We start from the raw sequence: 13814 nt of genomic DNA, 5'->3' as shown, positions 1-13814 counted from the left end.
TCTTAACGTGTTTCGCAAATTTAAGTCTTCCACAAAACGTAAATGTTCCTCAACCCGTTGCTGGTAGTCGGTTACACACACATATATATATTGCCATCTTTCCGTTCATCTTCATCCCAATCCTCAGCCTTTTGCCACTCTCAAACGCAGAGCGAAAAAGCAAGGAAGAGAGACCAGAAAAAGGTAACAAATGGCTTCCAACGGAGACCAAAAGCAAAGTGAAGCAGCGATGCACCAAAACGACGCTGTCCGCAAGAACCTCTTGCAGAGCGATGCTTTGTACCAGGTACGACGACGTATCCCAAAACCAAAGCCATTTCTTATTAACTTGACAAAGATCGAATGTTATTGTTGCAGTACATTCTGGAAACCAGTGTGTATCCGAGAGAACCAGAATCCATGAAGGAGCTGAGAGAGATAACAGAAAAGCATCCATTGTACGTACACTTTGAGATTCTCGTAATGATACATTGACATGTGCATTCAGGTTTATCTGTGGGTTGGTTTTGATGATGAAAATAATAATGATGTATAGGAACATAATGGCCACATCGGCTGACGAAGTGCAGTTTTTAAACATGCTAATTAAACTCATGAACGCCAAGAACACCATGGAGATTGGGGTGTACACCGGCTACTCCTTGCTCGCCACCGCCCTCGCTCTTCCTGATGACGGCAAGGTGTGCATAAGTGTTCTCTTATGAGTCAATTTTATTTGAGAATTTTTTTTTTTGAACAAATTTTATTTGAGAATTTGATTTTTAAAAAAATCATATTCCAAAATAGAATCGGTTATTTTACTACCATGTATTATAAATTGAAGTAACTTATGCAATGAAAAAAAAAAAATTGGCCAGTAATTTATTAGCAACAGAGGGAGTAAAGTAATAGTACTCAGTACTTACCCGAGGTAAACCCGTAAAAAATGTGAGTACTTACCTTTATTAATTTTTTGAAAGAACGATAGAAAGGTTTCAAAATATGATTAATTAATTTAAGTTAAATTTTAAGTGTTAAATTTTAAAAATTTATGACTCAATTTTTTAATTTTGTAATTCCATTGTAATAAATTTACAATTTATATTCTAGATTTTATCAAGAAAAATAAAAATTTTTATTTTTCAACCATGATAAAATTTGAAAGAGAAGTTGCAAATTCATTATAACATAATTGTAAAATTGAAAGATTGAGTTGTAAATTTTTAAAATTTGACACTTATGATTTCACTTGAATTAATTGATCCTTTTAGGATTTTTATATCATTCTTCCTAATTTTTTTAGGAGCCTCAATTATATCTAATGAACGTATATATTTGAAGAGATTAGAATATTTTAGGACGTTGTCTAATTGCAATGATTGATCTGTATGCGTTACGTAAAATGTCTCAATTTTGGCAAAGAAAAACTTAAAATATCTCATAATATAATTGGCTCGATGGAGTTTTTATATTACATGAAAATATAAAATGACAGTTATGATTTCATAAAAAAAAAAGAATAGTTTATATAATTTTCTACTGAATTATAACTCAAATTTTGTATATTTTTATTTTTAAAATTTCTATATTCAATTTTAATATTTTTGTATAATTTTAAAAAACTTGTGTATACAAGGGATTATCAAATTTTAATGAAATTTATAGATGCCTCAATTATTTATTTTTATTTTAAAAATTAAAAAAGTTTTTATAAATTTTCAACATAAATGATTGATTTGTGCGATTTTATATTTTTATTATTAAAATAGAAACATTTATTTGGTCTGAATCTAAATCTAAATCTTCACTTGTCTAGACATAACATTATAATATTTAATTAATTTTCACTTTTTTTTCGACAGAGTAAAAAATGTAGGAGTATTCGGTTTCTTTTCTTTTCTTTGTTTTCTTTCTTTGTTTTTTTTTTTTAAACAAGGTGGTTTGATTTTTTTATGCAGATACTGGCTATGGACATGAAAAGAGAATTCTATGAATTGGGCTGTCCAACAATTGAGAAAGCTGGTGTGGCCCACAAAATTGAATTCAAAGAAGGCCCAGCACTTCCCTTTCTGGACGAACTCGTTAAAGACGTAAGCATTGTGCATCTTCGTCTCTAAAATTTCAATCCCAAAATAAAAAAGTGCAAAAAAAAAAAAAGGCTGAAACTGGAGGAAAAATGGATGCAGGAGAAGAATCATGGGAGCTTCGATTTCATATTTGTGGATGCCGACAAGAACAATTACCTCAACTATCACGAGAGGCTCATTGAGCTTGTGAGGGTGGGGGGCGTGATCGGCTACGACAACACCCTGTGGTACGGCTCTGTCGTGGCAACACCCGATGAGCCCTTAATGAAGTTCGTCACGTATTACAGAGAGTTCGTGTTGGAGCTCAACAAGGCTCTCGTTGTGGACCCTAGGATTGAGATCTGCATGCTTTCTGTTGGTGATGGAATCACTCTCTGCCGTCGAATCAAATGAAAAGTGCGCTGTTGATTTTCTCTATGTAACGTTTCTTTTGTTGTTGTTGTTGTTGTTGTTGTTCTGTTTTTGCTTTAAATTACAAGTGATGATGATTCCTCTCGGGAGAAATGACGCACCTTGCAAGTTGTAAGGGTCGGATATTATAAAATATTTATTAATATTTTAAAAGGAATTATTATAAATTAATAACATTAAATACTATTTAAAAAATTATATTATAACATATATATATATATATATATTAAACCCTATTATTACATGAAACTATTTTTTAATTGTATTTAGTGTGTTTTTATTGCCTAATTTTTAATATATCCGCCTATAAAAAGTAATATTTGCCACATGCTTTTAGAGAGCCTTAAAGATGAGCTTTCTCTCATCCTCTCTTATCACTTCATCAGTGTTGGTATTACTTGAATTATTTTAAGAATTTTTGTTGTTCTGTATTCCCTTTCATTTTGTAGGATGAGTTTATTTAATCTTAAGGAGCTGTTGTGCAATCAACCTGGTGTAATGAAATAGCTCTTAAGGATAATGTTCTTTGACACGACTCAAACTATGATTTTATCTATTGGTGTCAATAATTTTAAGAACTATTGCCTATAGATAAAGTTCTTCCAATTGATTGCAAATAATAATAAAAAAAAAGAGATAAGTTCAAATATCTAGTTTTTACTTTGTTTGATTTTGGTGTATGATATCATAATATGATTTGTGGCTGAGGGATTCAAATAAAGTGTGCCAAAGCTATTAATGTTAATTTCATGATATAGTCATATTGTATGGAGATTGAGCATATCAAGTAGTCTTAAGAGGATGAGACAAGTGAGTGTTTGAGGGATACCATAAATGATGGTATCACATATAATGAATTTCCATTGTATTGAAATAATACAGTGATTGAATTTTACATTCAAATGAGAAAAAATTCATTGGTAGCCAAATAAAATATTATGTCAGTCAGAGTATATTACTATAAAGTTAGCTAGTAATGAAGCTAAGTAGTTGAGAAACTTCATAGTGAATAATATTGCATTGAGAGTAAAATTGACACATATTATGTTAATAATTTATGCAGTTGCCAAATGACGATAGTCATTGTAAAGAGAACAGTGACATAGGTAGACATCATTTGAGATACAATTAAATAAGATAAAAGAGGAAGTTATCTCATTCGATTATGTGAGATCATATGTAAATTTGACAGATCTTTTAATGAACCTTTAGGGAAGAAATTAATTATTAAAATGTCGAGGAAAATGAGACTTAAGCCTATTTGAAATTGACGGTGATGACAACTCAACTTTTATGATTGGAGATTCTATGAAGAAGGTTCAGTGGATAAGAATAAGTCACTTATTAGTTTTACTAGCATTAAATTTTATGTCATTTCCTATGTCTAGAGAAAGTACTAGAATGTATTGATTAGAGGCTGAGCAAAAGCTTTTAATAATTTTCATAATCCTTTTGGATGGTATATTCATTGCAGATACACTTGATAAAATTACCAATACGAATGTATAATAGGGTTGCTCCTATGAGATTGTGGCAAAATTTTTAAAACATTTGTTAAAATCAGCCCACATATGGCCGATAACGTGTAAAATTGCTGATAATAGTGAAAATTACGGGGGTATAATTCAATTAATAAGGCCTTTAGCACATAACCAAGATATGTTGGTTCAATAACAAAGTTACATCAACTTTTTGGTGTTCTAAGTTTTATTAGTCTAGGTTTAGTTCAAGTCGAAAGATACTAAATTCGAAGTGATTATCTTCTATGTAATAACTCAAATGATAGTGATTCTTTTAACATATATGGGAGATTGTTGCAATGGTGTTAAAAGAAAAAGTTCTATGTTGCTCAAATGAATGGAAGCCTTAGTTTATAAATACTAAAATGTAAATTTGGGTTAATAAATAGGCTTAGAGGAGAAATAAGTTCTCACATACAATTGCACACAAGTTAGACGTGATACTAGGCAATTTTTCAAAATTTCAAAAACTATTTTGTGGAAATATAAAATTATTTGTATAAGATAGTTTTTCAAAAAAATTTCCCTCCTTTTAAAATTTGTGGGAGATTGTGGGATATTATAAAATATTTATAAGTATTTTAAAATAAATTATTATAAATTAATAGTATTAAATACTATTTAAAAAAAGTATGTCGTAACATATATATTAAACCTCATTATTATATGAAATTATTTTTTAATTGTGTTTAATGTGTTTTTATTGTTTAATTTTTGAGATACCTACCTATAAAAGGTAATAATTGCCACATGCTTTTAGAGAGCCTCAAAGATTGGCTTTCTCTCTTCCTCTCTCATTGCTTTATCAGTGTTAGTATTGCTTGAGTTATTCTGGGGAGCTGTTGCGTAATCAATCCAATGTAGTGAAATAACTCTTAAGGATAATGTTCTTGAACATGACTTAAACTATAATTTTACCTATTGGTGCCAACAATAAGGAGGGGTTTTTAGGATCGTCCACTATTTAAAATGGTTCCTTTGTTTCCGATCCTTTTTTTGGTAAATATTATTCCTTTGGTAGAGTGGTAAATATTATTTTTAATCCTTTATTCCTTTATATATTAATATAAAGTAGGTATTGTGAAAAAATAAAATCAAAAGATCATTCCCTTTATTTATTTTGCACTTGTTTTTTTCCCATCATATCTTATCTTCAAAATCACTCAACAAAGTCTCTATTTATAGAATACAAAGTCATAATAAAAAATTAGTCAAATAGAAAATCACTTTCTTTCTGATCACTATATGTTATATGGATTTAATTTGGATCTTTTGAGCACGTAATATGAGAAATTCAGCAGTAGAAGACATATTTTAATGTTAATTATATCACATAATTTTTTAAATATTATAACAATAAAAGATTACTCCCTCTATTAAAAAATGTCAGACATTTTTAACAAAATCTTATTTTTAATAAAGTAATACTTATCTTTAAATTAACCCTATATTTTTTATATGCACCCTATTTACACCCTAAAAGGTATAAAATAATCTATCCAATAGGAACATTTTTTTAAAAAAGATAATAGTTATATATTAAAAAATTAAAAATATTTTTTATTTGTAAACGGAGGGGATATTAGCCAAAGACAGCATGAGAATATTCAAACTTTTATGTATTGAATGGGATTGTTATTAATGAGCGGTTGGTGGACCATTAGGAAAAGGATACAAATACATGGCCATGGTCATGAATATTAATATAACGTTATTCAAGAGGTATGTATCTTAGATGCACTTAAATTTATTTAGTTTCATTTTCTAATAATATATTTTGGAAAAAACAATTATACATTAAAAAATACAATTGTAAAATACCCTCCATAATTTAATGGAGAAAGAGAAAATGCTAGTTATGGGTTGTTTTAAATGAATGAATTTTTAAATGTTTATACTCCTTTTTAAAGAAAATTAAAATTTGCAAGTGTATTTAATTTTTTTTGGATTATTCATAGGTATCCTTTCGAGACAATCTTATTCAAGTAATGGGTAAATATTAAATATGAGTATTTTTTTAATAAAAATTCAAATCTTATTCAAATGCATGTAATTGTTTGCATTGCTTTTTGCAATTTTTGAAAAAGTATCTTGGAAAATATAAGGAAGAGCATACTATTCATAAAAAGTTGGGGAATTGAACAATGATTCTTAATAATTGGGCCATCACCCCCTCTTATTTATATTTTGCAATTTGCAAGACTCTTTTTCATCTCAATACATTTCTCCTTGTTGGGGAAAGAAAGAGAAAATGACAAAAAAAAATCTCAAAATATACAAAGGATAATTAAATACTGTAAAATGTGATAATTATTATTTAGTTTTTGAAGATTTGCCTCTCATTTTAATTTTTGATGAAATGATATATTTGTCCTCAATGACTATAATGTTTTGAGAAATGATTACTTAGGTTGTGCTATTAATTAAAACAGAAGAAAAAATAACTACTTTCTTTCTGCAAATTTTATTCATAAATATTTGTCCCAAACATTAGTAGGGAGAACTATGAGGTGGGTCGTCAAACATTTGAGAAAGCTGGTATGTTGCTCACAAAATTGAATTCAGAGAAGGCCCTGCACTTTCTCTTCTTGACCAACTCCTTAAAGATGTAAACTTTCTTCATCTTCAAATTTCTCTCAAAAACAATGAAACAATTCAAAAAAATTCTGAAAGAAATTAAATGCAGGAGAAGAATCATGGGAGCTTCGATTTCATATTTGTGGATGCTGACAAGGACAATTACCTCAACTACCACAAGAGGCTGATCGAGCGGGTCAAAGGTTAGGGGTGTGATCCGCTACGACAACACACCGCGTGGAGAGATTCTATCGGGGCACCACGTAATGCGCCCATAAAAAAACACGTCATGTCGTCTAGAGACTTTAAGTTGGAGATCAGCAAGGCAGGCCCCTGCTGTGGACCCAGGATTGAAATTTGCAAGCTTCGCTTGGTGATGGAGTCACTCTCTACCGTCGGATCATACGAGTTCACTTTCTGAAACTTCACCACAGTGATATCCTCTCCTCCCCAACACAGCATGCAAAGATTAATATTCCACAGCATGCAAAGATCAATATTCTGAAATCCGCCTACGTTGACTTTTTCATGGTTTTAAATATTTCTCTCTTGTCTTCTTAATGTAACACTCCATATCCTTGTCTTTCTTGATCGTAATTCTTATTTTGGTATAAAATTGGTGGATAAATAAGAATAAGTTGTTTTCTGATTTTCCTTTTTGGTTATTTTCAAGTGACGTTGACTTTGCAGTGAACAAAAGGCATATGATAATATGGATATTGTAAATAAAATTATTTTTCCTTTTTCTGAACTTCAAAGGAGCAAGCGGAAACAAAGTGTCACTAATTTTTTTCCTTCAAGAAAGGTAATTAAAATGCTTGAATAGCAAAGGAGTACAGCTTCATCATTCATATACTCTTATACGTTTTTTTTAAATAAAAGTGCATTTTTACATTTAAAGAATTATTTAAATAGCACATAATATTTTATAGTATTTGTTGTCGCATTTTCACTTTTAAAATAATTCAATCGAAACATAACTCACCCTGATGCTAAATATCCACAAATGTCCATTACACATTGTCTGGCAGGCCCCATTTCTGTGACATGAGACTGTCTTGAGGGCGTTGGTGTGGCATGTGGCGTTAACGGCATCATCTCCAGGGAGACATTAAGCCAGATGCTCAAGCCACCAAGTCTTTCCCCCACCTTCGGTAGCACCAACAATGTTGCCACGCTTAAGAGGGAGATCGTGGTTTTCCTTGATCAAACTTCCTACGGGACCACCAGTGGTTGGCCTAGCGCCACGAAAGTACTTACACCAGGTCGAGAAGCTGATGGTCATCGGGTCTCCGTCGAGAAGCTAACCATAATTAGCCAGCATCCCTATAACGGTCCACTGATTTTTGAGATTTCATTTTGATGCCTAAAGGATGGTTCTTCAATCTTGTTCTCCATGGAGATCTGATTAATATCTGTTAGATCTTGATTGATCATCCAATTCATCAGAAAAATGACAGACGCCTTGAGAGAAGATGAATAGGAGATGCAAGAGAAATTGGAGCGGGTTGGAAGGGATTAGACAAAGGAAGGGGTTAGAGTGGGGTTGATGTGGCAGCATACTTGGCATGTTGGGTCAATTTTCACCCCCCCTCTTTCTTTCACCTAATTTAACAATCAATATCAGAGCATTTAACATTGAAGGCAAAATTGTTTTATTTTAATGATTTTAGGGTCGAAAATGATATAACAAATACTTTAAAATATTGAATACTCCTCAGATAATACTTCAATGACATAAATGCACATTTAGTCTTTTTTTATTTTCACTTTAAAGATATTTCACAGGTTCCTTATTGCATGGGAATAGGATCATTCAATTGAACTCTCAAAGGCAATGAACTATACATGTCTAATTATCTATTAATTAATTCTATTTATAAGGTTTTGATTAATTATTGTACCTTGACAAAAATTACAGGAAAAATTGATTAATTACATCACACTAGACCCTTCTAGTAATTCTTGCTAAGGTCCCAAAATTTCTAAGCAAGCCAAAAAGATAATGCACAAGTTTCTGGTTATTCCAAGTAACTAAGGGCTATAGCTTTGCTCTAACAATTTGAATCGATATCAACCAATGCAAAGTAGATTGGTTAGATACCATGTACTCGTATCGCATGTTCCAAAGTCCAAAGGATGTACCAACCCTTCTGTTTTTTTCCCCACAGTCATGCACACACAGCAAACTAAAACATGAGGCTAACTTCATGGTTTCAAGACTTCAAGTGACCAACATAAGGTTTATTTTCAAATAGATTTATTTTCAAACATGAGGCTAACTTCATGGATTCAAGACTATGTCTGTTTCCCCCTCAATTTTAATATCTCAATAATAATGTCTAAATAAAATATATACCATCAAATCTCTCCAAGATCCAGATTAATAAGAGAACAACGCGGTTTGTGTTCCTGAAAAAGGGGCAAGGATTCTCCCGATTCATTTCCCATCCTCTTCCCTTCTTTATTAGATATTTAAATGGTTCAGATTTGATTTTTTATAAAATTATTATTAAAATGTTAAATTATAAAAAATATATGAATAATAAAATTCATACGGTTAAAATTCAATATAAGCAATTAAAAATATAGCAAAAACAAAACAAAACATAACATTTTATAAGACATCAATCTAAACCATATAAATTTTGATTTAGTGGTTAAAAATGAGGAAGAGGAGGGGAAAATGATGGGAAGAGAAGAGGAGAGGATCCTCTCCTCTAAAAAAGACTCGTCCGTCCTAAAATTCTATACATATAAAATAGATTCTCAGAAACATTCTAGTAAAACTTAGCACCATAATCATAATCAGAGAAACAAGGGTTTATTATAGTTAGTAAAGTAGAAAAACCTCTCACTGACCCATCGGGGCTAGAAGGCTAGAAGCCATGACACGCATTCATTTCTGGATATCGGCATCATTGAAACAATGATCAGTAAAAATTATAATCCATCTCTTCAGACTTTCAACATAAAATTGAATTCAATTGTAAAGCCTAAATCAACCTTGCCATACTAAAAAGCTTTCCTTATCCTCTGAATTGCAATGCAAATAATAACTCATCCATAATAAAGACCAAAAAATAAAAGAAAGCGTCAGATCCAGATAAAAAATTTATTCTGACAGGATACTGAGTTCTTAACTAAGATAACTCAAATATCCACCGGGAAGGCCTCAAATTTATGGCAAGACCACTACTTATCAAATCCAGGCAAAATCAACTAAATCATGGATTATAAAACCAAGGCAACCTCATACGAGGCACACGGTAGGCAAAACGGCATCAGATCCATCCCATCGGCATACTATATGGGTTCCCGTAACAGCTCGCCATAACCCATAACCTCTTCTATTAGAGAAGATATATATCAAAGCAAAGAGAACATAATCATTCACAATCTAAACATATATTGCACAAGAATCAACGGACGCCTGAGAACATCATCGGAATAGAGCACGAAAAAAAAAGAAAAACAAGTCATCTCAATCAAAAGGATGAAACACTAACCTGAAAGCATGCTAAACACATTGAAAAGCGTGTACTAAGCGCGAATCGCTGTAGTCCACCAACATTTTAATTATGTTTGACACTATGTTAAGCATATGATAAACAAATAAAAATGTCGGTTATCATCCAACAAAACAAAGAAATTTATAGTAAATTTTAAACATCTAAAACATATTTCATTTCATAAACATTGCTATCCCACTGAGCAAAATTAAATAGAGCCATTGATACTCATATTGCAACCTAAATGACACGCTCGATATAAATAAAAGCATCTCAACAATCCATAAAGTAAAACGCCCAAAATTATAGAACTACTAGTCGACATCAAAAGTCTTCCACAGCATGAAACATGAACCGAAAATTGAAATATAAATCCACAAAGAGACCTTTTCCACTGAAGCGAAGCATTCAACGGTAGGACTTCTGGAACCTTGCGCGGGCACCACGACCACCGAACTTCTTGGGCTCGCAGCGCCTGGGATCGGCAACCAGCAAGGTTCTGTCGTACCTAACAAGGATGTCTTTGATCTCCTTCTTGTCTCTGCTCGTCGACATACTTCTGGTAAAATGCGACGAGGGCTTTGGCAATACTCTGTCTGATTGCGTATATCTGCGAGGTGTGACCGCCTCCTTTGACACGGATTCTCATGTCCACGCCGGCAAATCGGTGCTTCCCCAGGAGAAGGATCGGCTCGAATGCCTTGAATCGGAGGATCTCCGGCTGCACCAACTCAATTGGGCATCCATTGATCTTGATGAGCCCACGGCCACGCTTGCAGTAGGTCACGGCCACAGCAGTCTTCTTGCGGCCGAAGCACTGGACTTGTTCGAGAGCTTGATTCTGTGATTGCTCCATTGTTGTATTGCCGAAAACCCTAATTCCCTCCGCTGCTGTAAAAGAACGCAGCTGAAAGATGAAGAGTTATATAGTCATACATTAGGGCTTCTAAAGAGAAACTTTTTTTTTTTTCTGTGGGTTACAAGGCTTCTAAATAATCTAAATGTTGAGATGCCCAATCCATAAGCACGAGTATGGGTTTGTTGTGCTAAATATTAGCCCAAGCCATGCCCAACTCAGAGAGAACAACAGAGCTGAGATTTCTTATGCTAAATAAAACATGGCAGATATTCAACCAAAAAAGTTATTTATGGCTTTTAAAAAAATGTTTATAAGTAAGTTTTTTTTTAATTTTTTTAATTATTCAACCACTGGCAGAGTTCGTTATTTACATAATTCTTACCTAGTAAAAATAAAATTAAAAAAAATCTTATATTTATATCCATTTTTTAAAATTCATAAAAAGAAATATTCCCTCCATTCAAAAACATAAAGTATTTTTTTAAAAATTAAATGTTAAAAAATATAAAGCATTTTTAATCTTTCAAGATGTAATTCTTGTTTTTTTTTAATATTCCTATGATAATTTTATATTTATTGTAGAGCATTTAATAAAAATAAAGATGAAAAGATAGTGTTAATTTAAAAATAAGTAATTATTTTATTAGAAGATGATATTTAATTAAAAATACTTTACATTTTTTCTCCCAAGTTTGCTTTGAATATAGTAGGTAAGTTTCAATCTTTTGATTGTTCCTACCTTATTGTATTAAGGTGGTGGCCAATAATAAGAAAGTTTCTTTGTGAACTTTTTTTGCTAGTTGTTTTTTAGTTACTCTGTTTTCTTTTTATATTCAAAAAAAAAAAAGCAAATTTAAAGAGAGGAAATAGTCAATATTGGGCTGGTTAAGTCTCTCTTGTGTCGATACTATACTGTTATCATCCATGACAAATAATTGTCCATTTCCTAGTTCTGCCTCAATGGCCAGATCGCCAGAAATGTAAAAGAATCACCCTCTAAAAATTTATCAGACTGCTGCGTTGTTTAAATTATCGCTTTCACATTAAGTACTAGCTAATTAGCTAACATGCAATTGCAAGTTGGTGTGAGATTTTACAAAGAGCGGGACCCAAGGCCGCGAGTAAGATCTCAGAACAGTTCTTCTCCGCAACTGACAAAGGATTTCTGCTTCTCTCATGAGGTCGACGGCGAACGAATCCGGTGAACCTCTCACTCCAGCCGGCCGGCTGTTCCTCCAGCCAAACACGAATCAGGTAATCCACTGTGTCATCGGAGTCAAGAACCCCATTGACGTGGACTCCATCAAACCCTTAATCCGCGACTCTCTCATGCTCCAACACCCACGATTCACCAGCCTCATGGTACGCGACCATCGCGGACTCGAGCACTGGCGGCGAACGGAGGTCGACATCGACCAACACATCAAGGTCATCGAAGATTCCATCTCCACCACTGCCGGCGACGATGAATCGGCAGTCAACGATTACTTGGCGGAGTTGTGCATCGACGCTGCTGGACTCAGCACAGACAAACCCTTGTGGAAATACACGTTTTAATTGCCCATAAATGCGTGATTTTCCGAATCCATCACGCTTTAGGTGATGGGATTTCGTTGATGTCTATGTTGCTTGCGAACTGCCGGAAGGTGGATGATCCGGAGGCGCCGCCAACGATGGTTTCTTTCGATCGGAAGAAGGGCAGAGGAAGGAATTGGAGGATTGGAAGAACCTGTGGGGTTTTGTGGTAACGCTGTGGTTTTTGCGTGGTCTTTTCGATTGAATTTGTGTTGAGGTGCTGTGGGTTCGTGACCGTAGAACGGTGATAAGCGGCGGCGCAGGGGTGGAGGAGTGGCCGAGGAAGTTGGCTACTGCCAAGCTCCGCCTGGAAGATATGAAGTCCGTAAAGAAGGCCGTGACCAATGCTGTAAGTCGATGCAATTTTCGTTTTTCTCCAATAATAAAATTGAGAATTGAACCTCCGACCGTCCAAGTTTTAATCTGACGGTAAAGATTAAAAATATTATTTTATATTAATTTATTAAAATAAAAAATTATAAAATAATTTAATAAATTTTTTATTTGATTTAAATTTAATTTAATATTAAAATTTTTATAATTGATGTATATTGATTATCCATATAAACTTTACATAGAATATCTAGACTATATAGAGTATATCTGAAAATTTAAAATTTAAAATATTTAATTATAAAAATTTTAATATTAAATTAAATTCTTTAAATTAAATTTAGATCAGATTAAAAATAAAAAAATTATTAAAATTATTTTATAATTTTCTAATTTTTTTTTTTAATAAATTAATATAAAATAATATTTTTAATTTAGACCGTCTAAATCTCTATCTTAAATGAGCACAAACCGTTCCCCAGCAGCTCACCCTTTAAAAAGTCGAAGTAGTTATCAAGAAAATTGTAGGAGGCTAAATATATATAAGGATTTTTTTTAAAAAAAAGGAGCTTTTTTTTAAAAAGAAAATAGTTATAAATTTTTTAATGGAAAAAAAGATATAATTATATTATTAATTATCAATTCTTTAATTGAAACTAAAGTCAGTCCCTTTTTTTTAAAAAAAAAAATCAGAACCGAAATAGACTTAAATTCCATGTTAAATGATCTATCCCTATCTGTATGATTGACCTAAATTAACCTGCATAGTTAATTTCTTGAGTATCCGTATCCACTGCATATTTTTCCTTATATTTAATAGTAGATTGGTGGGATTCAACTTTTATTTGGCAAAGTTGAGGATTGGATTTCGTGAGTAAAAACACAAAAAGAAACACTTTGAAATAATTATCCTCAATTAGGTTCAGCTTTATTTGAATGTGACTGGGATGATAATGATTAA

The 13814-nt window shown here is 32.4% G+C and overlaps 1 protein-coding gene and 2 pseudogenes across 1 annotated transcript; 2 read left to right on the top strand and 1 right to left on the bottom strand.

The window, feature by feature from the left end:
• Positions 1-145: 145 nt before the first annotated feature.
• LOC129296313 (caffeoyl-CoA O-methyltransferase-like) lies at positions 146-2561 on the top strand. Its single transcript, XM_054934901.1, has 5 exons — positions 146-286; positions 358-437; positions 536-680; positions 1938-2069; positions 2166-2561. Exons 1-5 carry the CDS (start codon positions 191-193, stop codon positions 2457-2459), a joined length of 747 nt encoding a protein of 248 aa, XP_054790876.1. The 5' UTR covers positions 146-190; the 3' UTR covers positions 2460-2561.
• A 7647-nt stretch (positions 2562-10208) lies between these two features.
• Positions 10209-10994, bottom strand: LOC129296310 (40S ribosomal protein S16-like; annotated as a pseudogene).
• Positions 10995-11846: 852 nt separating this feature from the next.
• LOC129296309 (wax ester synthase/diacylglycerol acyltransferase 11-like) lies at positions 11847-12962 on the top strand (annotated as a pseudogene).
• Positions 12963-13814: the final 852 nt, after the last annotated feature.

Source organism: Prosopis cineraria, unplaced genomic scaffold (assembly GCF_029017545.1).
Source record: "Prosopis cineraria cultivar Desert tree isolate PC_DT_omini unplaced genomic scaffold, ASM2901754v1 PC302, whole genome shotgun sequence".
Lineage (NCBI taxonomy): Eukaryota > Viridiplantae > Streptophyta > Magnoliopsida > Fabales > Fabaceae > Prosopis > Prosopis cineraria.
This window is presented reverse-complemented; position numbering and strand designations above follow the sequence as displayed.